The sequence below is a fragment of the Danio rerio genome, chromosome 8 (assembly GCF_052040795.2).
Source record: "Danio rerio strain M-AB ecotype USA chromosome 8, GRCz13ab, whole genome shotgun sequence".
In the NCBI taxonomy this organism is placed as follows: domain Eukaryota; kingdom Metazoa; phylum Chordata; class Actinopteri; order Cypriniformes; family Danionidae; genus Danio; species Danio rerio.
Window position 1 is genome coordinate 57,750,442 of NC_141028.1, and position 27,840 is coordinate 57,778,281.

The following is a 27,840-nucleotide window of genomic DNA, read 5'->3' on the forward strand; positions in this document are numbered from 1 at the left end:
ATTATGCTTCAATGCCCTTTTATAGTGGTCCTAAGAGACGGAAAGTGCATATATTAATATAAATACACACATACACAGACAGAGAACTGAATTTTGGCCAGAAACAATAAGGGAAGATAAATAAAGAGATCGGAGAAAGCTAAAGGGATACTGGGATCTGATTTCAGGGGTGAATAAGGGAAAAGAAGGAGACACTTTAGTAGGGGCGGATTCTCACTACTTGTTGCTTATCAGCATGCATATTACTACTGTTTATTAGTACTTATAAAGTACATATTCTGCATGATCTTAATACACATCCCTAACCCTACCCAAGTGCTACCTTATTAACTATTAATAAGCAGAAAATTAGGAGTTTATTGAAGCAAAACTCGATTGTTTGTTTGTAGCGAGAATTGAATTATAATAAAGCATAACCCCCCAAAAAAGCTACTGCTTGGGTCTCAGAACTTAAACAGCCCCATTTCTGCGTGGGGCTCAGTAGTTTGGGTTTTTTAGATTGAAACCTTTCTAGCGATTATTGCATAGTTTGGTGAATTACTTACAGATTTTTAGATCATTTGGTTTAAGAAAAAACAGTCTTTCTGCCCCTCATCTCGTTACTCTTTGGGACCAATTCAATCAAACTGCTGGATTATCACCACAGGCCCGTTGTAATTCAATTCGTTTAAAAGGGTGGTCCACTATGATATCATATTTTAAACTTTAGTTGATGTGTAATGTAGCTGTGTGAACACAAACAACATCTCTGAATGTAAGACGCTCAAAGTTCAATGCAAAGAGAGACATTGGCTTTTACAGAGTTAGCTTAGCAAAGCCAACAGCGAATGAAGTTTGGGGACTACAAAAAAATATCAGAGTTAGTGAAATCACACATGTTTCAGGTTACACGTATTTACCACGTGCATAAACCCCGCGTAGCGAAGGGGCAGGGCCAGAGGTGCTGTAATGTTATCGCAGACAATTATTTGAGTATTTGAGCGTCCAAAGGACACGACTCAAATAGAGAAATGCTTACAGTTTAACTTCAATTATGTCTAGAGAATTATAAAAAAATATATAGCTAGCATTTGACAAAGGACAGCTTCCAGAATCTCTCCGAGTTCAGTGCTGGATTTGGCTAAAAACTCCTCAAAGAAGGAACAACTCCAACCATAATAGACGATTGTGGGCCACAACCTGTATTTTTATCTGTTAAAATTGAATTGTTTCTAGCGTTAACCGTATGTTGTAGCAAGGACAAAAACAAGGATGTAAACAACGGGAAATGCTGCTTGGCAGCGTTAACAATTTAGCTACTAATTCATATTTATCCGTTAAACTCCTGTAAACACCCACAATCTTCAGCAGCGCTGCAGTGTCTTTTTATGCATCCGCTTTCCCTGCGGTCTAAATCTGAAATAACATACTCGCAAAAGATATGTGAAAGTTTCATATTACTTACACATGCTTACAACTCGAATATATGTGAAAGACACTAGTCAGATTTTATTTTAGAGAGGTTCAGCTGTGTCCTCTTAATTTTCTGTCCGATTCAGGCTCAAACTGATGCGGCTAACAACTACTCTGACTGACAGTATTTACATAGCCGGGGCACAGCGCATGCTAGTAGAGGCGTGACGCTTTTCCTGGTGACGTGAAGCCGATCTGCAAATCACAGAGTATTATGTTAGCTGACCAATCAGAGCGTCTTGAGGAGGCCTTTTTGGAGGAACTAGAAAATATGACAGTCGTTTTCATGTTAGCCAAGCAGCTGTATACAATCAAAGGAAGATATACGAAAAAAAACAACGCAATCTCACGGAAATTCGTAGCTTTTTTATTTAGGGGCTAATTCGTATGAATTCGTCCGATCTAATTCATACAATTAAGTACGATTTGCCCATCACCCAATGCCACGCCTCCTTTTTAAAATCAGATATATTCGTACGACTCAACTCAAATGAATTCGTACGAATAAGCCATTAAACTGACAAAACGTAAAATACTCGCGTTTCCTCGTGAGATCAGGCTCGAAAAAAACATGATTTTCTGGACCACCCCTTTAACACTGCATCTGTCTTTTAAATGGGATGCAGATTGGTCGTTTTTATGGTTAAATCTCTTTATTTGTGGATGTGACTAATCAAAATGTGGTTTTGCGGTAGTTTGATTGGATTTGGCCCTCGCTTCTCTGTCCTCCCCAAGCCGAACCCTGCCATTGCTAATCTGAACTTATTAGCACTTATTAAGAGATCCTCCACCATTTTTCCTGGGTTAAAATAGGCCTTTCGGAAATGTTGTATATTGCATAGTGTCGAGAATGGCTCCGGAAAACACTTTGCAGTGACTGCCCCAAATTAACCGCTTGGCGTTAACCGCGCGCTTCGCCTTCAAGCGCTATGACGATGACTCTTTTAAAGCTAGCGATAAACTCTATATAGCTGATTAACCCTGAATGTGTGCACAGCATGTGGCAATGCTCGATAAAGTTTGCATTATAGTGGTCCCATATAACATTCGCCTGACTCAAATGACCAGCGTGTTCCCCCATGACCAGCACAGAGTCATTACATGGGTCTCGTACAGTCAACTAAGAGTGACTACTGAATAAAGCGATACGATTAAATAAACTTCAAATAAAAACGGAGGCTTAAGTAATTCAAAAAAGCAACCGATGCTTGCTGAATGAACTAATATTGCCCACAGAAATGTAATAAAATAAACATTTAAATAATATAGTAAGAAAATAAATATTTATAAGTCATTTTAAATAGACATATTGTGTTTTCTCTTCTCAGCAACGCTAGGAACAGCGTGCCTGAACTCACTTCTGCATGTCATATTCACCAGGGAGTCATTTGTTCATCCAATAAGTTGGCCAAAAGAAGATGTGTTTATATGTAGCGCTAATAATGCGCTCAGGGCTTCGAATTGAATTTCCTCTTGGAGTTTATTTGTACTGCGCTACTTGAAGAGATAATAAGTGGAGGGAGAGAGAGATGATCCAAGAGGCTAAAGAAAATGTTTTCTAACAGTCGGGGGGGAAATAAAAAATAAATAAAAAATGAAGGGATCTGAAGACATCCGTCCCTTCCTGTGCTCATAAACAACGGTTGGTCGTCCAGTGTGTGGATGGCTGACATCTACTGTTGCTGTACTCGACGGTTTTTTTGGTATCTGATGAATTCCTGCACATAGATTTTTAAAGAGAGCTCTCGCCAAACGGGAGAGTTTCACAAAAAGGCTAGTGGCAATTTGAGATAAACAGCTAAAGTAGTAGTAAAATATCTGTTAATAAATAAATAGTACACTCTTATCTGTTTTTTTTTTTCTCTATAACACATGCCGACTATTTCACATCAACGCTAGGTTCAGTTTATATACACATACATTTTCTTTGCTGTAATCTCTGTAAGATATATTTCATATACAAATGGCTATTTGTTTTTGTTTTTTTTTGTTTTAAATATATTTATCTTTCATATCTAGAGACATTTTCAAGGAAATAAGCCTATCTAAGAGCTCTCTACATTATGGCCTCTGATTGGATTCCTCCATGACCTTCAGTCTGGAAATCAGGCCGATTTCTTCCCCTGATAATGCATTCAATTCGTTGTATATGACATGATAACAAGAATTTGACATTCGAGATGTTTTCGCACTGGTGCATGCCTTTTTTTTTTCCAGTTGAGAAGGAATGTGTCCCTGTATAGCTTGAGAAAATAAACCACTGTTTTCTTTTGCTTTTTTTTTTTTCTTTCAATTTGCGCTTATGTATGTGTGCTTGATGGCAAAGTTCGAACTGCTCTGAAATTAAGAGCTGTCACCGATGCTTCGTTTCTTGCCAAAGAGATTGGAGGCATCTCTGTTGCGTAGATTTGGCTGGTTCTTGTATCCGTTGGGACTGACGGACCACCGCCACCCACCACGAGTCTCCATTCCGGTAGGTACCGCAGCAGACGGACACGGCTTGTTCTGCAGTAGCTGGAAGAGAATGGTGATCTCGGGCCCTAATCGGGTCAGCAGATTTGCCCTCACCAGGTCCACCGTCTCATCGTCACACTCCATCAAACTCTGCAGTAGTTTCCCATAAAACCTGCGGCGAGACAGAGAAGACTCACACTGAGCTGGTGTGTCCACAAATTAGTGCATTGAGGCTGCAGAGAATGCTGCAAATGCTTAGTGAATTCAATGCAAAAACTCTGATTAAATTGATATAGATACCCCTGACAAATCTCTCATTTAGATTCATATTTTCTATTAGAAGATTTACAATATTATATTCGTGCATATATATATTAGATTAGTCACTATAGAAGCCAAATCAGGAGCTTTTCTATTAAAATAACTTACGATGATGGTTCAAAATTTAGGGAAAAAAAAAAAAAAAAAGGAGCCAAAATTCCAGAGAAACAAACAATTTATAAAATTTTGTTGCTCTTTTTTACTTACCAATATTTCACATGAATTTACATGTATTACCTTTCCATTTCTAAAGAGGTTCGGTGACTGCAATATTATTTTAATAAATATGTCTATTTAATAAATCTGTTTTGTTCAAATGCGGCAAAATATACTAGCTGCGTCCCAAATGGCACACTATACACTATGCACTCATGCACTATGTACTTATGCACTTACACACTCAACAGGGTAGTATATGTATGTAGTGTCGTTCTAAATGGCACACTAATGTTTTTTTACTAAGCGGAAATTCAAACAACAACACAAAATATGTTGAATATGTATGTAAACAACACGAAGCACATGTTGAATAACTTTATTTATTTTGGATTGTGAAAGCAAAATTCTCCTACGAGAGTGATTACAGCGCCTCCTGATGGTGAATGCGGCAATACTCACGGCAGGTATTTGATAAGTCGGTCGTTTATTTCAATGATTTGGCAACCGTCAAACGTCATCAGGGAAACGGTTTGAATTTCCGCTTAGTAAAAAAACATTAGTGTGCCTTTTGGGACACCACTACATACATATACTATCCTGTTGAGTGTGTAAGTGCATAAGTACATAGTGCATGAGTGCATAGTTTATAGTGTGCCATTTGGGACGCAGCTATAGTCCTCATGTTGCTTTTGTTCCTGATAGTGATGGAAGCTTTTTAGTTAGAATTAATCAATTCATTTTGATCAATTCATTTCCATTCATCGAATGATTGTTCCAGCCCTAATCAAAACATAACCCTCATACGATTGAGCACATGGCAGGACACAAATGAGGAACAGCAACTTGACTAGACTACAAAATAAAAGACATGACGTCCACAAACACATGCTAGAAAATTTCTGTATGCAAGCACAGTACTCAAAAGCACATTTAGTATTTCTTTTCCATAAACAAATCCACCTACCACTAAACCTAGTGCACTGACGGTTTGCTAAAAACTGTAATATGTTTATTCAGGTTTACCTGTTGGGAAAGTGGCTTGGCAGCTTAGCCACCTCTGCAATGGCTTCTGGGTTTGATTTGGCCACTGTGCAAATGTCCAACTTGCTGTAACACTCCTCCTGAACTTCTGAAATCATCCTCTGAAAGGTGGAGCACCGTCTCACTGTCAGAAAGATCTTGGAAGTGATGCCATTGGCGATACACTTCAAGCTTTCTTTCACAAAAGCCTTGCCCTGTAAAATCAACAGAAAACTCCATATAGTTCAGACTTGCTTGAATTGCTGTTAATTCGTTTGTTCAAACCAATTCTTTTTTTAAAAGCGTCTCTCTCCCCAATATTTGGTTTACATCCATGCAAGGACTAAATCCCTTCACTTTTTTCATATTTTCCATGGTTTCTTTTCACACCCTACTCTGCTCAGATTAGTCAGATTACTCTGACTTTCACATTTAGCCTACTGCTAACAGTGAGTGTCAGAAATCAAACTGAAATTTAGCAATTTTTTGACTAATTGATATAGACTTGAACACAGGGCCGGATTGGCTAATCGGGTGGACCGGAAAATTTCCTGGTGGGCCGGTCAACACAATCTCACGGCAATTCGTAACTTTTTCATTTAGTGGCTAATTCGTATGAATTCGTACGATCTAATTCGTACAATTTAGTACGATTTGCTTATCCCCCAATGACGGTTGGGGTTAGGGGTGGGGTCAGGTGCCACGCCTCCTTTTTAAAATCGTACCATTTCGTACGACTGAACTCATACGAATTCGTACGAATTAGCCACTAAACTGGCAAAACGTAAAATACTTACGTTTTCTCGTGAGATCAGGCTGGGCCGGTCCGTATTTTGGCCGCGAGGGCCGTTGTTTCTAGCTGCTTGCACTCTCAGCAGTGGCACTTTTTGTTTTTTATTTATTTATTTATTTATTTATTTGACCATAGCCTCACTCTTTTTATTCATTATTTTGCCGCAGCTCCGCTCTTCTTATTTATTGTTTTGCAGCCCCATAAGCAAAATGCAGCCTGCAGGGTAATGATGATGTAACTATCATTCCGGCCACACAAGCTTATCAGCTATATTGTGGTCCAGTGGTCAGCAAGTTACGTTAAAACGCCGTCGATCCATGTTCGATCCTCACCAGAGTAATTTTTTTTTTTTTAAATTTTTATTGTCAAGACATATAAAACTATAAGGTTTTTGAACATTTGAAGTTCTAAAGCAGCTGTTTTCTTGAAAAAGACATGATAGTGTCATTAGAAAATGAATTGGTAATGACATTATTTTAATATAGTCAGTCGTGAACTGAGGTGGGCCGGTCTAAGGCTTGAGACTCCTGGGCTGAAAAGGAGTCCCATTCTGGCCCTGCTTTTTACTGGACTCTCTCACTTTTTGGAAAAGTGCCAGAAGGTCAATTTAGATGAATCATCTGTTGAGCTGCATCCCAATCATCACAAATACTGCAGAAGACCTTTTGGAACTCGCACGGACCCAAGATTCTTACAGAAATCAGTCAAGTTTGGTGAAGGAAAAATCATGGTTTGGCGTTACATTCAGCATTGGGGCGTGTGATAGATCTGCAGAGTGGACGGCAACATCAACAGCCTGAGGTATCAAGACATTTGTGCTGCCCATTACATTACAAACCACAGGAGAGGGCAAATTCTCCAGCGGGATAGCGATCCTCATACTTCAGCCTCCACATCAAAGTTCCTGAAAGCAAAGAAGGACAAGGTGCTCCAGGATTGGCCAGCCCAGTCACCAGAAATGTCTGTGGTAAGATGAAGAAGGAGGCATTGAAGATGAATCCAAATAATCTTGATGAACTCTGGGAGTCCTGCAGGAATTCCAGAGGACTTTATTAATTAGTGATTTGAGTCATTGCAGAGATGTATGGATGCAGTCCTCCAAGCTCATGGGAGTCATACACAATATTCATTCTGTCTCCACTGCAGCATGACTTTATATTCTATACTGGACATTATATCTGTTAAATGAAAAGACTTTTGTCTAAAGTCAGACTTTAATGTCCTAATGAAATCATTAAAAATCAAGGCATGATCATATTTTATTTTGGTCAAACAAGCGTCATCTAGAGGCCTTAGCCTTTCATATAAGCCACATCTGATATCAAATGATCAACTAGAAGTCAAGTTATTATTTGTTGTTGTTTTGTCAGGTAGTGTAGTCAAGAGCACCAGTCAATTACGACTGCAGTTAAGAATCAATCTATAAAAAAACTGAACAGAACAACCCGTTCACAGCTACAGTCCAATCTCAGTGGAATTGAGCATTCAACATTCATTTGACGGGATTCATCCAATCCTGTTGTTTCTTAGGTTCTTCCTGTCTGCTGAATAGGCGCCTTTTGAATAGGATATTGTGTGTCCATTGGTGAACTGATATATCTCTATTGTACTTGGACGTCAACTGTATACAAATGTACATACCTGAGTGTCAAATTTAGCAGCACTGTAGAGAAAGGACTTGCAGATGTCGTGCATGCCATCTGTGTCACACGTTGAGTTTTCGAGACAGGCAAAGGCACCGCAGCCCACTTGGAGCGCACTGTTCAAGCACCGCGCCACATCCGCTGTGGAAAAAGAAAATCACAGTTAGATATTACAAGAACTTTCAAGAACCTGATAGCATTCTAGAACACATTTCTCTTCATTGTGTTGTATTGTCAGTAGAGGTTGACATTTTTTCAGGAGTCCCAAAGGTCACAGGAATCCCACGGGAATCCCAAGGGATGGGAAATAAACATGGCAAGATCAGGAATTATACTTCTTTACTCTTGCATCCCAGGGCCATTTATTTCGAAGTTAATATTTAGCCGCACCATGTTGATGTTAATAACTAATTTTACCCAATACTCAACCAGCAACCGGGAGGACCAGGACATACACACTCATACACTACGGACAATATTCATTCATTCATTTTCTTGTCGGCTTAGTCCCTTTATTAATTTTGGGTCGCCACAGCGGAATGAACCGCCAACTTATCCAGCAAGTTTTTAGGCAGCGGATGCCCTTCCAGCCGCAACCCATCTCTGGGAAACATCCACACATACACACACACTCATACACTACGGACAATTTAGCCCACCCAATTCACCTGTACCGCATGTCTTTGGACTGTGGGGGAAACCGGAGCACCCGGAGGAAACCCGCGCAAAGGCAGGGAGAACATGCAAACTCCACACAGAAATGCCAACTGACCCAGCCGGGACTCAAACCAGTGACCTTCTTGCTGTGAGGCTAACGTGCTACGCACTGCGCCACTGCGTCGCCTTATGGACAATAGTTTACCCAATTCGCCTAAAGCACATGTGTTTGGACTGTAGGGGAAACCGGAGCACCCTGAGGAAACCCACACCAACACAATGAGAACATGCAAACTCCGCACAAAAATACCAACTGACCCAGCCGGGACTCAAACCAGTGACCTTCTTGCTGTGAGGCGACAGCGCTACCTATTCGTACCTACCACTTGATATAAAAATATACCTTTTCTAAACTAAACTAAATACTTAATTACTATTTTTGCTCTGTCTTTTATTCTCCTCCTTTTTGCTTTGGTTTGGTAGATTCAGTGAATGATGGACCATTTGTTGGTTATTTCATCATTGAAAATAAGGGTATAAATGTTTGTGGCCTATAGTTTGACAAACAGAAACTTTAGAGGTCTTATGCACTTTTGTTTTATTCAAATCTACAGCTACTCCAACCCTAAATTTACCTGTCCCAAACCTAAGCACCCCCTGCCCTCCCTGGTCTTCACTTCTGGGTGGGCTCCGTCTTTACTTTTGCGGTCGGGCCCATGAATTTTGCGCTACGCCACTGGCTCTGACATGATGCTCTTTGATTGTTGTTGACTTGTTGTGCTTTGCAGATCATGTGAATTTGACATTAACAAAATGATGAAATGGTCAGATGTGCACCAACATTAGGCATGTTCAAATCGAGACTGAAAACACATCTGTTTAGCTGTGCCTTTACTGTATGAGCACTGTGCTACGTCTGACAGATTGCACTATTATGTTTTTCGTTTTCTTTTTCATTCTTTTATAACCTATTTTAACACATTTTAAATTGTTTTTATCTGTTTTTAATCATTTTTATTGTCTGAATTTTATGTCCTAAACTTGTCTTTTTTATTCCTGTTTATGTAAAGCACTTTGAATTGCCACTGTGTATGAAATGTGCTATATAAATAAACTTGCCTTGCCTAGCCTTAACAACATCCTAGGGAACCCTAGTGTTAAAATGAATTCACTAAAACATTGATGTCAATGGTCAAAAGGGCATCAATGTGTGCATGAATAAAGGTCGATTAGCAATTTTGATGTCATGCTTGATGCCAGTTTCTTGTTGTTTTGACATCAACTTGGACATGCATGATCGTTACCAACACAGGCTCATTGTGGATACGTAACCAGGTCTGCATTTTTTGGGAGAGCATTAATTTTGTAGCCATAGGTATGTCTGGATGAATTTCGTCTTTGTGCAGTTTATTTATAAACTGATTTCGAGAGGATCACGTGTGTATGATCAACACGGCTGGCACCTCATTAGCACCATAATCTGCCCTATTAGATGATTACGGAAGCCTTATAAATAACCAGAGCTTTTCACTCCAGTTATTTTCATCTTAAACCACCCCCCCCTCCTTCCACCCCTACTTCCCACCCTTTTTCCGATAGGGTCGACACAGTGGCCCAGTGGTTAGCACTGTTGCCTCACAGCAAGAACGCTGCTGGTCCAACCTCCTATTGGGCCGGTTGGCATTTCTGTGCGGGGTTTGTATGTTCTCCCCATGTTCGCGTGGGCTTCCCCCAGGTTCCCCGGTTTCCTCCGACCGTCCAAAAAACTTACACCATAGCCAATCGACTAAACCAAATTATCACCTAAGACAACTTTAGTTTACACTTCTCACACGGCGACAAGCAGGGGAGTTCTCGAGACCTACCTGAGCTTGAACTCCCCTCCCGCCCTTCTAACAGGAGGGAGCCCCGGGCTCGAAAATATTACGAGCTCAGGGCTCTCTCCCAAGACAACATGCCAATTACACATTATTGATCATCAGCTAAAAATGAATGCTACGGTGCGCTATGACGGCGCCAATGGCTTCTGTTAATTTTAGAAATACCAGCTGACCGCTCACCTCTGTACGGACGGCTTTTTCAGTGTTAGCACTGTTTTTCAGTGTTAGCAGTGTTTGCCCCATAACTTGCCACATACGTTGGCAGACTTGGGACACGGAGCTGAGTTGACCACGACGAATCTGGCGAAGAACGGTTCCAGAAACCAGATATAACAAAAAAATAAAATAAAATAAATAAACAACAGTCTTAAAATGTGGTGAAATCACACACTTGCAACACTTGAGATCGGTTGGGTTTAGGGAAGGGGGTGGGTCAGCCGGTCAGTCTGAGTCAGTCATTCGACAGCGAGCTGGCCTGGTCGGCTGAATGGTATATTACGCCCTCTGGTGGATTTACACAAGACGAGGACACGCGAGAGGAATTCGTGATCATCAAAAAGTACACACAGCGACCTCTGGTGGATTTGCGAAAACAAAAACTACGAGCAGACGTACCCAGGGTTACGTATTTCGCTGTTCCCAGAAATGTAGACTTGGGTATGTATCCGCAATGAGCCGGGATTGACCGTTACACACATGATGACAGCCTATTTCAAAAAGAAGTGTCAAGTTAAAACATACAGTAATGTTCATCATTTCCCAGAGATGGGTTGCGGCTGGAAGGGCATCCGCTGTGTAAAAAACTTGCTGGATAAGTAGGCGGTTCATTCCGCTGTGGCGACCCCGGATTAATAAAGGGACTAAGCCGACAAGAGAATGAATGAATGTTCATTGTCAGTTCCAAAGCAGTGGACCAATCAGAAGGACTTGAACATTGCAAGCTTTCTGTTTACATTAGCAAGTTGGCGGCAACATAGCATAGCACTCAGAAAAAAAAAAAACATTCCATGTTTTTAGATGGAAAGACACAATGTGTGTGAATGTCCCATTAATCTGTGTTCCAGACACAGTCAGAGGTGGGAAATCCAGCAGTGAAATGTCCTACTTTTGACCTCAATGTGTTCCAGTCATTCGCATGTCACAGTCGCAAAACATTTGAACATTCAATGCCATTCAATGACTCACCAATTCAGTATTGTACATGTTTAGCTATGTTTAGTCCTATTCCATGGACAACTTAGGTCGTACGATCTCAGAGAGGAGAGACCTGGAGAAAAGCCATTCAGGGTTGTGGAGGGAACAGTCTTTGGAGACGCTTTGGACTCCTGTTGTGGAGGTATGGCGCAGTTAATGCTGGAACACAATCTCATGGGAAATGATTTAAGCAGAAACACATTGTGCGTAGTAGCAGTGAACTTGTGAAACCATTTAGGCAAGATAATTAATTCCTCACCTTGCTTACAAGTGAACATGGGATCATTTAAAGGGGACACGTTCTCATTATCACCTTCCAGCCCACGGGAGGTTTAAATACCACTCCGTCTGGGGGAACTGTTGGGTTTTATGTGTGACTTGGTGTGAGTTTCCATTCGGTTTTGAAATTGAGCCAAATTTCAGCTTAGGATGACAAATAACAACAAGCTTGGCTAGCCACTTGACACCTTGAGATATATAAAAACTGAGCCAAGCACTGGCGTCATTACTCCACTCCAGTCTCTGCCATCAATTTTATGGGTATTCCAGCCATTTTTCTCTGTTTTTGGAAATGTGACCCAGTGAATGAAGAATGCCCACAGCAGGCCTTGTGGAGGTCTTGTGGTAGTCTGGGCGTTCTGTGCCCTGTGTTTGTCCCCGTAGTCCATGACTGACAGAATTTTTTTATATATTTAAGACTTTTTAAAACCATTAGGAATGAAATTTCAGACATAAACAGTTCTAAACGCTAAGGTTTTTTTTTATTTTTATAATGGCCCAGTTTAGTCATCGAAAGTTTTTTACTTGACCCATCAAACAAAACAAAAAAATTCTTAGCCTCATTTTAAATTTTGTCAAAAAAATAAAAAAATAAAAACAAACATTTTATTTTCAACATAGATTTTTTTGTTTAAATTACAAGCTAAATATAAATACATTTACATGGACATAGGAAAACTAAGGCCCAATCCCAATTCTATTTTTGTACCCCTACCCCTTACCCTTCCCCCTGGCCCTTACAACCGAGGGTTAAGGGGAAGGGCTTAAAAATTTTCCCCTTAAGAATTGGGACAGCACTGCAGAACCTGCACACATCATCATATGTCCTCGCGATTTCTTGCTTCAAATGAGATCAAACGATGGCGACTGCTGGAGTGATTCCAGTTGTGGTATTTTTTGGTTTTTATCTTCAGGAAATCACTGAAGGCATATATTATGTTATCATAATGATCTAATGTGGCAATAAGATCGTAATACTGTGCATTTGACACAGTAGCCATACTCAATGTAAACACACAAAAACAGCACAGAAGACACTGTAAAAACCTCATTGACAGCCACTAGACTTTTCTGACAGGGTATTCCAGTGTCATCGAGTGTCAGAAAGGTTTTTTTTAAGTATGACGGTAAAATATGAATGCGGTTATTAATTTATAAAAACATGTTTGCTTGTAAAAATTCGTAATAATGACAAAAAATACTAATTTGTGGATCTCCTTACTTCCGGGTGCAGCTGTTGCTGGGGTATTCTGGGAATTTTTTCCTACCCCTTGGTTTCAATTGTGGTCCTGAAAAGTCTTCGTTTGAAGGGGTGTATATCCCTTGCTCTTAGCCCTATGCCTTTAAGCTAAAGAGAATTGGGACACCACTACCCCTTCCAGGCACGCACAAAACGAGGGGTAAGGGGAAGGGGAAGGGATAAGGGTTAGAATTGGGATTGAGCCTAAGACGCATTTAAAATGATTTAAGACCTACAAGACATTCTTTCAGTAAATTTAACACTTTTTAAGGCATAAAATTATTAGTTTAAGGGTGCTTTTACATCTGTAGTTTGCTTCATTTGGTCTAGACCAAGGGCGATAAATAATACATTGTAGCATTTTCTGCCGTCTTTGGGTCGTTTTCATACCACACTGCTGGCTTTGGTCCGAACCAGATGAAAAGAATCAAAATGCAGTCATCTGACAAAATCCACCGGTTTACCACAGGTTTCCAGTGAGTGTTAGATTTAGGGGTAGGACCATATATTAAGCACTTTCTACTGTATAAAATACATTATGCCTGCTAATACATATGCTGTAAACCATGTATGAGTGTGTGCGTCAGAAAGGCTGGTGTTGCTACACACTCACTACTGTATCTAATGGAAAATAGGCTTTGTGTTGGTGTGTCAATGCTCCTGGCAGAAGGCAGACCTCTGAAATAACCAGAAACCGCCCCCCCCCCCCCAAATATTATGTAGTGAATATGTCCATTGTCCATAGTAGCAGGTTAGGGCAAGAGCCCAGATATACATTCTATTAAGGCCAGCGTGCACATCAGTAGAACATTCTGAGTTCGATACAAGTTGAATTCAACCAACAGCACTGGATAATGGCGATTACCACAAAAACATTTCTACTCATCCATGTCTTTGATTTGAAAGCATTGGAAATCCATGTTTATAGTTATTTATACACAAGAATATCACTTCCATAACTGTAGACACAACAAAACCTACACTATATTAAAATGACAGTTGTGGCTACATTCACACTAGTGTTAATAATACAGTTTTAATGCATTAAAGGTTCCAGTGCACGATCATAACACATTATACACTAGTTTATGAGTCGGTCATGATTGCATTTATAATGATTCAAGGCTCTATTTTGACGGTCCATGCGCAGAGCGCAAAACGCAGGGCGCAAACACTTTCAGGGGCGTGTCAGAATGCATTTTTGCTAATTTAAGGACGGGAAAATCTGCTTTGCGCCGTGGTGCATGGTCTAAAAGGGTGGAGTTTATTTTCTTAATGAGTTATAGGTGTGTTTTGAGAATAAACCAATTAGAGTCTCATCTCCCATTCCCTTTAAGAGCCATCTGCGTCGCGCCAAGACCGCATTCGCTATTTACAGGACGTAAAGTAAGTCTAAGTGGAAAAACTGAGCATTTCACTAGCAAACAGTTAACAATTTTTTTTTTGTTTTTTTTACAGAACACTGTATAACAGCATCTACTGCGTGAGAATGAGAGATAATGGATCACTTTCACTTTCGCTCTTGGATAGGGAAACCTTTACGCACAGACATCAATTAGTCTATAAATAATTAATTGCATTTATTAAGCACAAATATTCATTTCAAAACTATTTCTAAATTCAGTTCTAATTTCCAGCAAACGAATAATTGAACAATAATAACAAAATGTGCTCAAAAACCTGAATTATATCCTAAAACACATGCTGTGCCCCATATGGTCTAAAACCTGACAGGTGGGCAAATCTAAGCTTGTTTTTAATAAAACAAATATAAATATGAATATAATAAATAATACTGCTAATAATAATAACATTATACAAAAGCAAATTGTTATGAATGAACTGAAAAAGCCTCCCGAGATGAAGAAGACATAAAAGCAGTGATTTTTCATATTTATGTAGGCTAGAAAATAATATGTTTTGTAATATTTTAATCCTTTATATTTATATCCTATATATATCCTTAATATAAAATTTTTCATGTGTAAAGATATTTGCCTATTGCTCTCTTGTGCGTATTAAGCAGTGTGTAAGCGAGGCGCAACTCTGCGCTAAAGTTTAGACCGGGTTAGTTTTGGTCTTATGAAAAATCTATTTTAGTTTCTCAAAATAGCAACGCGCCAGCAGTGCGCCTTAGAACGTCTTCCTTTTTACACCAGAACGCCTATGGGCGCTCATATGAGCGCTAATGCATTTGCTATTTAAACAGCGTAGCGCAACACCTCAAAACGACTCTTGCACCAAGCTGAAACTAGCAAAAGGCTATTGCGCCGCGCCTTGCGCAACACTGCGCCGGGTATATGATAGGGCCCTCAGTCTGCAATGTTGTTAGGTTATAGATGCAAGGACTCATTAATAGTAAGAATTTGCTGTCAAAAAAGTCAATACTGAGTAACGAAAACCAGCAAACAGGCTAAAATCAACAAAAAAGCTGTCTAGTGTGTGTTTAATAACAGGATTCCTCTCCAAATGTCTCAACAATATCAATAACCAGATCTCAATGTGAGCTCCAACATCTTTCATCAAGTGCTTCCAAAACGAAACAATCTGTGCTGCGAGATCCATTTTGCAGTATATTGCTCGTTTTAATTTCCATGTACAGTCCTCGAAAGGAATTTAAGGAGAATCGTCCAAAACAAAGTTGATACTTTCAGTAGATGACAACTGAGAGCTCTATTTAGTCTCCTGAGCTATGAAAAAGTCATGACAATGATAAACATCTTGGTTTTAATAGCAAATGCAAATGTTCCTACACTTGCTGTTAAGCCTCAGGCCAAATGATGATGAAATGCTTCCATGACTGAACGCTCTTATCAGTGTTTTTTGTGTTAACTTTTTCACTTGTAAACGCACAAGTCGATATTGTTTTGGGTCACACTTTATTTTGATGGTCTGCTCCGTTTACACTAATGCGTTTTAGTTTGAAATAGCATAAGTTTTGTTACGGTTACGCCATCCATCCACACTACGCCGGAGTTTTCGAGCGCCGAAAATGGAGCGTTTTAGAAACGCTGGAGAGGCCGTTTTCATTCTAAAACGCTGCTGCTCCGTCTCAGTGTGGATGAGGGAAAACGGAGACATCTGAAAACAGAGACGGGGCTGCTGAGATTCGCTACCTGATTGTGGCTTTTGTGTCATTGCGTATCCTTCCCTTATTCATCAAGCCCCTATCACATGACTATAACACATGGCTTTAACGCTACCGGAAGACAGCAGACCAGCCTTTACTGTAAACAACAGTCAATGGAAACAGAAATGGGAGCGTTGTTTGCACTATTGTCTGTTTTAGGCACCATTGTGCAGTTAATCATTTGTTACGTTTAGTAACAACTCGACCTCGTCGTCTGTCCACAAAAATACCTCTCTTGCTTTCTTTGCCATCGCGTTCATTGTTCAACCGGCGTTTGTTGACTAACAATAACCAAATGCCGAGTGTGACACAACGCGCATGCCCAGAGTGCGCGATTGGTCACGTGATATACATTTTTGGTGGCGTAGTGTGGACGGAGATATGTTTAGAAACGCTAGGTGAAACGCTAGTGTGGACGTGGATCGTTTTTGATCCAAGACGCCGTTTTAAAACTAAAACGCACTAGTGTAAGTGGGGCCTAAGTTAAATTGCATCTGCATGCCGACTAATTCTCATTAGATTATAAGTAGACTGTTAGGTTAGGGTTCGAGGTGGGGTTGACATGTACTTGCAACGTTTCTTATATTCAGTTAAATGTCTGTTAAAGGAGCAGTATTAACAGAAATTAAGCAGACAGTCTACTAATACTCAAATGGACCATCAAACTAAAGTGTTACCTTGTTCATAAGACCTTTACACATATCATCAATGTCAATAAGATGTTATGTATGCTTATAACCACTGTCAATAAATCATTTTTGTCATTCGCTCAGTTATGGTAACAACATAACGTTACCAAGACAACATACAATCACCGGCCACTTTATTAGGTACACCTTACGAGTATTAAGTTGGATCCCTTTTTGCCTTCAGAACTGCCTTAATCCTTCGTGGAATGCGTGCGAATTGTAGCCTCCATTTCCTGTTCTTAGCTGACAAGAGCGCCACCCGATGTGGTCTACTGCTGCTGTAGCTCATCTGCCTCAAGGTTAGACTTGTTGTAAGTTTAGATATGCTCTTCTGCAAACTGTCTGGCCATTCTCCACTGACATCTGGCATCAGCAAGGTGTTTTCTGTAGCTTCAGCGGTTTCTGAAATACTCAGACCAGCTCGTCTGGCACCACGTCACTTAAATCCCCTTTCTTCCCCATTCTGATGCTCGGTTTGAACTGCAGCAGATCGTCCTGACCATGTCTACATGCATAAATGCATTGAGTTGCTGCCATGTGATTGGCTGATCAGAAATTTGCATTAACATACAGTTAGACAGGTGTACCTAATAAAGTGTAACTTGTCATAAATCTGTCATAAACATGATTGTCATAAATCCATTATAAATATGTCATGAATTTTATAACAGCATCATACTTTTTTTAACCTCAACTACAAACTGAATTTGTCAGCACAACATTTTAATGCAACCCAGTCTCATTCTGAAAACATAGTCCAGCGGACGTTTCTGGAGACGGCGAAATACGTCCCAGGAGGTACGTATTTGTGCAGTTTTTGTTTTCGCTAATCCGCAAGAGGCCGCTGTGTGCGCTTTTTCGTATCTCGAACGTCTCTGGTGAGTGCCGTTCGCGCCCGCGCTGTTCTGGCGACAACCCACCAGAGGCCGCTGTCTGACTGACCGAATGATTGACTGCGCGACCGGCCAATCGGCTGACCCACCCTCCTCCTTCCCTAAGCTCAACCAGTTTTACCAATTGACCTGGCCGCCCACTCACTTCCCCAAACCCGAGCAACAATTAAGAAAAGCCGTCTAGAAAAAGAAAAGCCCTTGTCTGGTTTTTTTCATCACGTTTTCGGATTTCACCACGTTCTTACCCTGTTATGAACTCGTTTACTTTATTTTTTGGATTCTGTTTTTGTCTTGCCTGATTTCTGGAACCGCTCTTCCCCGGCCTCGAACCCGCTCGCGGTGGTCAACTCCTCCTCTCTGCATCTAAAGTCCACCGACGCACACGATGAGCTGACTAGAAAAACTGACCGCAGCGGGAAAGCCCTCCACACGGAGGTAAGCGGTCAGCCGGCAAGCACGAAAGGGAACGGCGTCACACCGCCCCGTAGCATTCGCTTAAAAAATCAAATGCAGCCATACATACCTTCCGGGACGTATTTCGCGGTCTCCAGAAACGTCCACGGGACTACGTTTTCAGAATGAGCTTGGGTTGTTTTAATGTTGACATTTTAATGACAAATACAGTTTGTTCCACTGAAAACACAGTTCTAATGACAATCATGTTTATGATTAAGATAAAGACCGGTTGTGATATATTTATTTGTCATGTTGTCAAAACAGTCAATATCATCTTTCCATTTAAAATGACATATCTGAGCAAATGACACCTAATAACAGTTGTCATAAACATGCATATTCCCATTCAAAGGCTTTTTAATTGTAAAAATGCCATGACCGTCTTATAAACACCCCTTCAAGTAAAGTATTTTTAGCTAAACTGCATGACAAAGCCAAATCACACTGTGACATTTGGGAAAAAAAAAAGGGAAATTACAGATTTTGCTGGTGTTATGGGAAATGTGTATCGCCAGGGCTTTTTTTGTGTGCATCATTGGACACCCCATAGACATCATCAGTAACTTTACAGGAGAAATAGAAATGAATCGGGCCACACAGTTAAGGGGCTGTCCCTTCACTTATACAGCACACGGCTGAGAAGAGACATGAAATATGGGCTTTATATTGAGTTTGAAGCTTTCATAGAGCACTTATTGTACTGCAGTGGGAAAACAGGCGTGATGATTAGACATATTGTGACTAATGAAACTTGAACACGACTTGGCCGACTCACCCTAATAATTCTGAGGGAACCGTGATGGGCTCTGACAGGTCGGGACTCATCTGAGATCCGAGAAAACGCATCAATAGACAATGCACAGTCTTGTGTTTGCTGTGAAAAAACTGTAAAACCTCAAGCGGGTACGTTATCAGAGCCCCTACGTACGCTTCTCGACAGGTGATATTACACTTTTCCACGCAGACTAATAGGATGAATTGTCGGAATGAATAATTCATTTCTACACTTGCATAGCTACCTGTTCAGATTTCAGCTTGTGGAGTGCGTGACCCTGAGTTGAACTTGTGGCCCTTGTGTTTCACATGCCTGACTCAGCAAGACTTGGAGAAGACTGCCTTAATGTGTGAAGTAAAGTTCGTTTAATTAAAATAGCATTTTTAAAAAATGATTTCTAGATCCCATTCATGGTTTTAAAAAGCACCTATTATTCATTTAAAAGGATCATATTTTGATTCTAGGGTCTCTAACAACAGGCTAATATGCAAGTTCTAAAAACACGCTTGCTGTCTTATTATATGCATTTATTTTTACTTAATTATCCCAGCGACTCCCATATGATTCGTTCAGCGATTCAAGTTTCCAAACCCCTCCTTAGCGTAAAGCTAATCTGCGCTGATTGGACCGATTACAGCCTGTTGCGATTTGTTGACAGCGAGATGGAGCCCAGCAAGGCATATCAACAACATTGAAGTAGTCGGAGTGCATAGTGTATGTGTGAGCATACCTGCCAACATCCCTGTTTTTCCCAGGATCTGCAATGTTTACACTTCTCATTTTAATATCAACTGGGATGGTATTAAAAAAATTGGCCATACTGTACTCAACCCCCCCCCAAAAAACTATACATGTACATGAATTATCTAATCTCAATAATACTCACTCACTCACTTATTGGCTTATTCCCTTCTAGTCACAGTTTTCTGTTAACAAAATCACTACAATTCAGCAACGTTTACATCTATCTCGTGGATATTCCTTGTCGATTTAATAATTGGTGATGTCATTGTAACGCAGAAGTGTCTGCTTTTGTATTTGGTGTTGATTTGTTTTGCTTAGCTTAATATTTGCTGATCTATTCCTTCACTTCTGCTATTCATACGTTGACTCGTGCTGAATTCATACCACTTATTCTGCAAATTGGGGTCACCATCGTCTTTCTATGAGGAAATTCTGTAGAAGCGCAGCCCATGCGTGTCTCCTCATCAGTTAATATCGCTGTATAATTACACAACAATTATCCATTTTGGGTGGTACAGTGGCTCAGGGTTAGCACTTTTGCCTCACAGCATGAAGGTCGCTATAGTTTGAGCCTTGGCTGAGTCAGTTGGCATTTCTCTGTGGAGTTTGTATGTTCTCCCTGTGCTACGGTTTCCCCCACAGGCCAAACATGTGCACTATCGGTGAATTGGGTGAACTAACGTGGCCATAGTATGAGTACATATGTGAATGTGAGAGTGTATGGGTGTTTCCCAGCACTGGGTTGCGGCATCCACTGCATAAAACATATGCTGGAATAGTTGGGGGCTTATTCTGCTAAGGAAAATTTTTTTTTTTAGCTAAAAAGAGGAGAAATTACTCAGCCTATGACTTGGCAGGCAAGGCAGTGGCGCAGTAGGTAGTGCTGCCGCCTCACAGCAAGAAGGTCGCTGGTTCGAACCTCGGCTCAGTTGGCGTTTCTGTATGGAGTTTGCATGTTCTCCCTGCCTTCGCGTGGGTTTCCTCCGGGTGCTCCGGTTTCCCCCACCGTCCAAAGACATGCGGTACAGGTGAATTGCGTAGGCTAAATTGTCCTTAGTGTATGAGTGTGAGTGTGGATGTTTCCCAGAGATGGGTTGCGGCTGGAAGGGCATCCGCTGCGTAAAAACTTGCTGGATAAGTTGGCGGTTCATTCCGCTGTGGCGACCCCGGATTAATAAAGGGACTATGCCGACAAGAAAATGAATGAATGAATGACTTGGCGCTCAGTGGGACATATGTTTTGCCTTCCATGGGGGTGTTCTCCAAATGGTTTGATTAAATGCATTGAACCACCAGAATCAATAAAACATTAACTACATTTATTAATGACAGATGAAAGGTTTGTGACATCAGAAATCTAATTTTGTCATTCATTCATTCATTTTCATTTAGCTTAGTCCTTTATTTATCAGGACGTGCCACAGTGGAATGAATCAACAACTATTCCGGCACGTGTTTTACGTAGTGGATGCCCTTCCAGCTGCAACCCAGTACTGGGAAACACCCCCACACATCCACATTCATACACACACTCATACACTACAGCCAATTTTGGATTTCCAATCCACCTATATCGCATGGGGGAAACCGGAGCACCCGGAGGAAACCCACGCCAACACAAGGAGAACATGCAAACTCCACATAGAAACGCCAACTGGTCCGGGACTCAAACCAGCAACCTTCTTGCTACGAGGCGACTGTGCTAACTACTGAGCCTTGTGCCACCCTAATTTTGTCGTATATAAGGTTAAAATATCTAACAAGTTTCACAGCGTCAAACATCCTCATTATAAATGCATTTTTTTTCCAGTCTTGATTATTCACAGTCAGGTTCAGGGCCAGACAAAATTTTTTTTTTTATATTTCTGCACAGAATTTTGTAAAAAATCTGCAGATTTATGTGGAATAATTTTTGGCTGTATCGTAATTTAAAAATGTTATGAAATAAATTAACAAATAATACATTTTTTTAAGATTTATTTGATGTTTACAATGCAAATTAAATCAGATCTTCTTATTTGGTAAACAAAGCAAGTCTCTCATATCTTATATCTACTAAAAGACAGAAAATATCACTTCACAAACTGTATTGTCAATAATTCATATGAACATTTTACAATATTATTACTGAAATTAATTAAAAAACCGAATACGTATACATTTACACACATTTACACAAGTAAATAAATAGACTCAATGATCTGCGTGTGCTGATTTCATGTGGGCCTTGTCATGACTGACAAGCCTTAAGGACACGCCTCCATAAATCATAGCTTTTTCAGGAGTGAGCCAAAATGATGTATGTGACTTTTGTGTGTGTGTACTTCTAAAAAAATGCATCATCAGACCCCACATAATACAACGACACCTTTAATGACCTGAAACGTGTAAACAAAAGTTTCTATGTGTTCAGTTTTGTGAAGTATAAACTGTTCGTTTTGCTCTTTTGGAATCATCGGTGCACCACTGTCTCTTTGTTACAAAGCACTGAGTCAGTGTATCTCCCTGGCAACTAAGTACAACAGGAAGTTATGCAAATACCAAGTGGAGTTTGACAAAGGTTTTCACGTCCCGACCAGAGTCAGAACGGAACTGAGTGTCCCACACCACACACACAGATCCACTCGGACAAGCGTTTTTTTTTTTTTCTCTCTCTGCAGCATATTAATTACTGACTTCATTTCAAGACAAAGGGAGAACCTTTTGTTACACTGACACCAGATCTTCAGCTTCAATATAACAAGCAGCAAGTCGGAACAATTCGTCATCTTTATAGTGTTGGGTCCTTTCTGGTGAACACAATGTCATTTAAAGGCAGCCTTTGTGTTCAAACTTAGTGTAAGTGACCCTCTGGTTCTCTTTTAACACACCTGTCATTTACTAATAGACCTGCAGACCTCGGTTAGCTTGTTCAGGTGTGTGATAGTTCAAGCGTGATAGAATGACCTTACCTGGGAAAGCTTTTTAGGTACTGGATCTACATTCTCAGAAAAAAAAAATGCTGTCACTTAGGCGGCACCGTATACTTTCAAAAGGTACATTACAATGGGAAAACCGCAAGTTGTGCTTTAAATGTTTGGCTTGTCAACTGCATGGTATGGAAACCTTTTAAACCTGCTAGACATACGGATGATCCCGTCCCATACAGCTGCCATTGCACGGCTCAAAGATACTTTGTAGTGTGCAATTTAACACAATTGCCTCTAGCAGTCGCCAATGGAAATAAAACAAACACGCAAGAAACGCACGTACGCCAAACATGATGTTGGCGTGGACCAACGCACATTCTCACGTTCATTTCATCGTTAGGAAATCCAAACGTGAGCGTGAAATATGGCGTACGCAAAGTTTTTGCAGCGTTGATACATGAGGCACCTGTTGAACTGCTTCCCAAACATCACATATACTGCAGAAGACTGAGGTATCAAGACATTTGTGCTGCCCATTACATTACAAACTAAAGGAGAGGGCAAGTTCTTCAGAAAGATAAGCACTCCTTCTTATACCTCAAAAAAAAAAAAAAAAGCAAAGAAGGTCAAGGTGGTCCAGGACTGGCCAACCCAGTCACCAAACATGACCATTACTGAGCATGGTTGGGGTAAGAAGAAGGAGGAAGCATTGAAGATAAATCCAAAGAATCTTGATGAACTCTGGGAGTCATGCAAGAACGCTTTCTTTGCCATTCCAGATGACTTTATTAATGCGTGATTTGAGTCATGTCAGAGATGTATGGATGCAGTCCTCCAAGCTCATGATGGAGTCAGACACAATATTCATTCTTTCTCCACTGCAGCATGGCATATTCTATACTGGACATTATTTCTGTTCAGTGACTAGACTTTTGTCTAAGCAAATCAGACCTTACTGCCCTAATTAAATAATTAAAAATCAAGGCATGATCATATTTTATTTGGATAAAATAAGCGTAATCTAGAGGCCTTTGCCTTTCATATAAGCCACTTCTGATACCAAATGATCGACTAGAAGTCAAGTTATTTGTTGTTCCTATAATCTGGATAGTCAACAAGACTTTGGTCAGGAAGTGTAAGTTATTCAAATTAAAATAAATATCTTTAATTAATTAATTAATATAAATAACTAATAACATTAATATATACCAATAAATTTGATTTAGTTCCGGGTTTAAAATATCTAAAATAGTTCTTTAATGCCATTAATATGACATTAGTAAATCTACCCATCTAATTTGATAAACGCACACGGTAACCTAATAACATGGTATCCAGAATTAGCAAACAGTAAACCATACAGTGATTAATAATATGGTGTCTCAACAACAATAAATGTAACCTATAATGAAATTAAAAAAGAAAAAAGACCATAATGAGAATGCACAAGATAACTGATCATTAAAATTGGCAACTGTTGCTAATAAAAACATGAAAACAGAAGCAATGTCACCCACACAAATGCAAAACACCATCCGACTAACACACAAAGCAATCAAATGATCACACAGTCAGGAATGCTAGTGAATAACAGCATGACTGATTACCTGCAGCAAAGCTGTGTTCATATTCTGTGAATTTGAGGATGCTAAAAATAAGTCCATATTTGTCCAAAATAAGTCCATATTAAAGCTACAGCCAGGCTTTTATTTACACAAGTGAAAAGAAAACGACCAGTCAAATTAAAGGACTAGAACATCTAAACAAATCTGATGAGGCAGGAACAAGTGGATGGTTTATTTTGAATAGTGTCTCCCCAATCTCACAGGAACTTGAGGAAATGAAGTTAACTTATTCGTTTTTACATATTTAAGTGGGTTGAACATAACACAATTAAGTTTTCCCCTTAAAAATACTCAAGAATTCAGTTTTTTTTTTCAGCTCAATTTAAACAAATCATCTAAACAACCTGCAAACATACATACATCTTTGAGCGTAATTAGTTGCACCATTAAATGAAATTTAATGAAAGCTAATAGGCGACTTTAACAGTAACATAATAATAACAGTAATAAAACAGTTTCGAAAGGAGATAAATAAAGCTTTGCATCATCAAGCCAAACAAATACAGTGCTTTTATACAAATTATTGTCACTCTACACTGCAAAAAATGTTGAGATGCACACAAATCCTTCATGTTGTCACAACACAAATTGATTAAGTTAACTTAATTGTTTTCACAAATTTAAGTAGAGTGAACTTAACGTCTTTCCATAAGGAAGATAAACAAAGCTTTGCATTAGCAAGCCAAACAAATGGAGTGCTGTTATATTAAATATGGTCACTCTACACTGTAAAAAAATGCTATGTTCTTCACAAATCCTTCATGTTATCCTAACACAAATGGAGTAAGTTAACCTTATTGTTTTTACACATTTAAGTAGATTGAGCTTAACTTCTTTCCAAAAGGTTTGCATCATCAAGCTAAACAAATGTAGTGCTGTTATACAAATTATTGACACTCTACACTGCAAAAAAATGCTGAGATCCACACAAATCCTTCATGTTGTCCCAAAACAAATTGATTAAGTTAACTTAATTATTTTTACAAATGTAAGTAGATTGAACTTAATTTCTTTCCAAAAGCTTTGCATCATCAAGCGAAACAAATGTAGTGATGTTATATAAAATATTGTCACTCTACAATGTAAAAAATGCTGAGATGAACACTAATCCTTCATGTTGTCCCAACACAAATTGATTAAGCTAACTTAATTGTTTTTACAAATTTAGGTAGATTGAACTTAACTTCTTTCCGAAAGAAGAAGCTTTGCATTAGCAAGCCAAACAAATGCAGTGCTGTTATACAAAATATTGTCACTCTACAATGTAAAAAATGCTGAGATCCAAACAAATCCTTCATGTTGTCCCAACACAAATCGATTAAGTTAACTTAATTATTTTTTTTACAAATTTAAGTAGCTTGAACTTAACTTTACAAAAGAAGATAAATAAAGCTTTGCATTGTAAAAAACAATGCTGAGATCCACACAAATCCTTGATGTTTTCCCAACACAAATCGATTGAGTTAACTTTAGTTTAGACACATTTAAGTGGATTAAACATAAAACTATTAATAAAAATAGTTTAAAGAAGCATAATAAAATTATATATTTTTTGAGTGCAAGTGTTATATTTGACCACTCAGATGAAGGGACTGGAGTATCAAAACAAATATAATTTTTTTAAATAAGACTCCTAAATACTACAGATCTGTGCCACAAAGGTCTAAATAACACAGTTTAATTTTAATTAGTGTGTACTGTATTATCTTGACACATTCATATTTTTAAATTCATACTTTTTATGCAAGATAATAACCATTTAGCCGGGTTCAAAAGTACATGCATGCTCTTTTATAAGTATTATAAACTATTTAAAATTATGCTCCGTTAGTATAACATGAACAAACTAATACATTAATACAGTTATTATGGTACTTTAAGGTTGCACTCTAAATAAACCCTGCCTTCAGTTTTTAAGCTGAATCAAATTGTTCTTATGAATCCATTAAACTTAAATAATGTTAAACTGACTTAAAGCTGCTAGCGTAACATATAAAATTAAGCTAGAACACGATTAAGTTAGTTTATTACGATGCAAATTAGCTAAAACATATACTGCCATGACTATTAGTTGTAAATTAAGTTAAATAATGTTAACTCAGTGCATAAACTAACGTCGACAAGCACAACTTTGGATATTAATACAGTATTTACTATATGATTAGGCTTAAATTCTTTGCAACATTATTCATACTTAGTTTAAGGTCAGTAACTAATATATTATTATTCTAAAATGCTATCATATTAGCTATTTTAGAAATTGACGGTCTTTTTTAACGCATTTTTTACGCTACGCGCTCAGGTAACTAATTAACGGCTTGACCACCGAATCATTTTCCTCCCCAGTCTAAAAAACTCTTGCTTATGAGGCTGAAAGCTCCGTCGGAGGAGGAACCAGCATTCACATTCATTCATCGCGCTCAATGCATCAAAAGAAGCTCATCATGAGCTATGATGCATGCAGGTCAGAGGATGAACATGATATACTGACTCAGCCTATAGCCGATACATCAGTCACAGAGCAGGTCAATAGATGCGTCGAGATGACAGCAAACCCTCCACCAATGCATGCATCGATATCCCCGGTCGCTTTTCCCTTACTTACAGGGGCTGTTGTGGGAGAAGCGTGCTCTCCTGGGCGAGTAGGATTCGTTCTGATCCAGTTCGTACGCGGAGGCGATGAGCACGGCGAGCAGCAAAAGTCCGGTCCTCGGCGGCATATCTCTCACTGGATGATGCTATTACGAAGGGCAAGAAAAGAGGATTTCCTTAACGCCTTTATGCGCGTTCTTGGCGACTTGGTTGAGGAAATGCGCGCGCGATGTGGGCAGTATCATGAAGGCTCCGTCTGTCCGGCTGATCTCTCCGGCAGTTTCTTCTTGCAGCCGCGTGCATGACAGGTCGCCCTTTATATGTGCCCGAGCATCACGAGCTCGCATCACAGCCCAATCACATCACAGCAGGCGCTCTTAACACTCTGCCTCGGCTCAAACTTTCATTCATTGATCCGTGGCATGTAAATGGGCACCTCATATGGCGTAAAGTTTGCGCTGATCCTTGTAACTTGGGGAAAACGCTCACATCCTGGCAGCGCTGTTGTTATATACAAATACGCTTCAAAGAGATTGTCGCATATTTGCTCTGTAGGGACGTCACGATGATATATGTGCTTTTCCTTAACTTTACACTAGTGAAAATAACGAGGAGTTGCTTGAAAGGAACGGAAAAAAAAAAAAAAAACACAATGGGTTCCACATAATTAATTTGAGTTGGAACAACATGAAGGAAATAAGTTCACGCATTAGATTTTTTTTTACGCATTTAAGTGGATTAAACATAAAACAATTAAGTTGTCCCAATAAAAGCATTAGGGATATTGTTATTTCAGCTCATTTTAAATAGGTAGTTCGAACAAAAATGTAGACTGTGTATGTACACTGAAAACCCTAATAAGTTGACTGAACTAAATTAATTGAGCAAGCTCATTGCCTTAATTTAATTAAGTAATGGAGTCTCCCAAAACTTGC

At 39.5% G+C, this 27,840-nt stretch overlaps 2 protein-coding genes and 1 long non-coding RNA gene across 6 annotated transcripts in view; 1 reads left to right on the top strand and 2 right to left on the bottom strand.

Moving 5' to 3' along the window:
- The window catches only part of LOC147842882 (uncharacterized), a 797,275-nt gene that overhangs the window by 727,205 nt on the left and 42,230 nt on the right, over positions 1–27,840 (bottom strand). The gene's annotated exons all lie outside the window — the stretch shown is intronic.
- rhobtb2a (Rho related BTB domain containing 2a) overlaps positions 1–27,840 on the top strand; it is a 294,371-nt gene that overhangs the window by 92,128 nt on the left and 174,403 nt on the right. The window lies entirely within an intron of this gene.
- stc1 (stanniocalcin 1) lies at positions 3,740–27,190 on the bottom strand. Its single transcript, NM_001045457.1, is given in 4 exon segments — positions 3,740–4,078; positions 5,410–5,621; positions 7,841–7,983; positions 26,919–27,190. Coding segments are annotated over 4 exon segments (753 nt in total). The 5' UTR covers positions 27,034–27,190; the 3' UTR covers positions 3,740–3,795.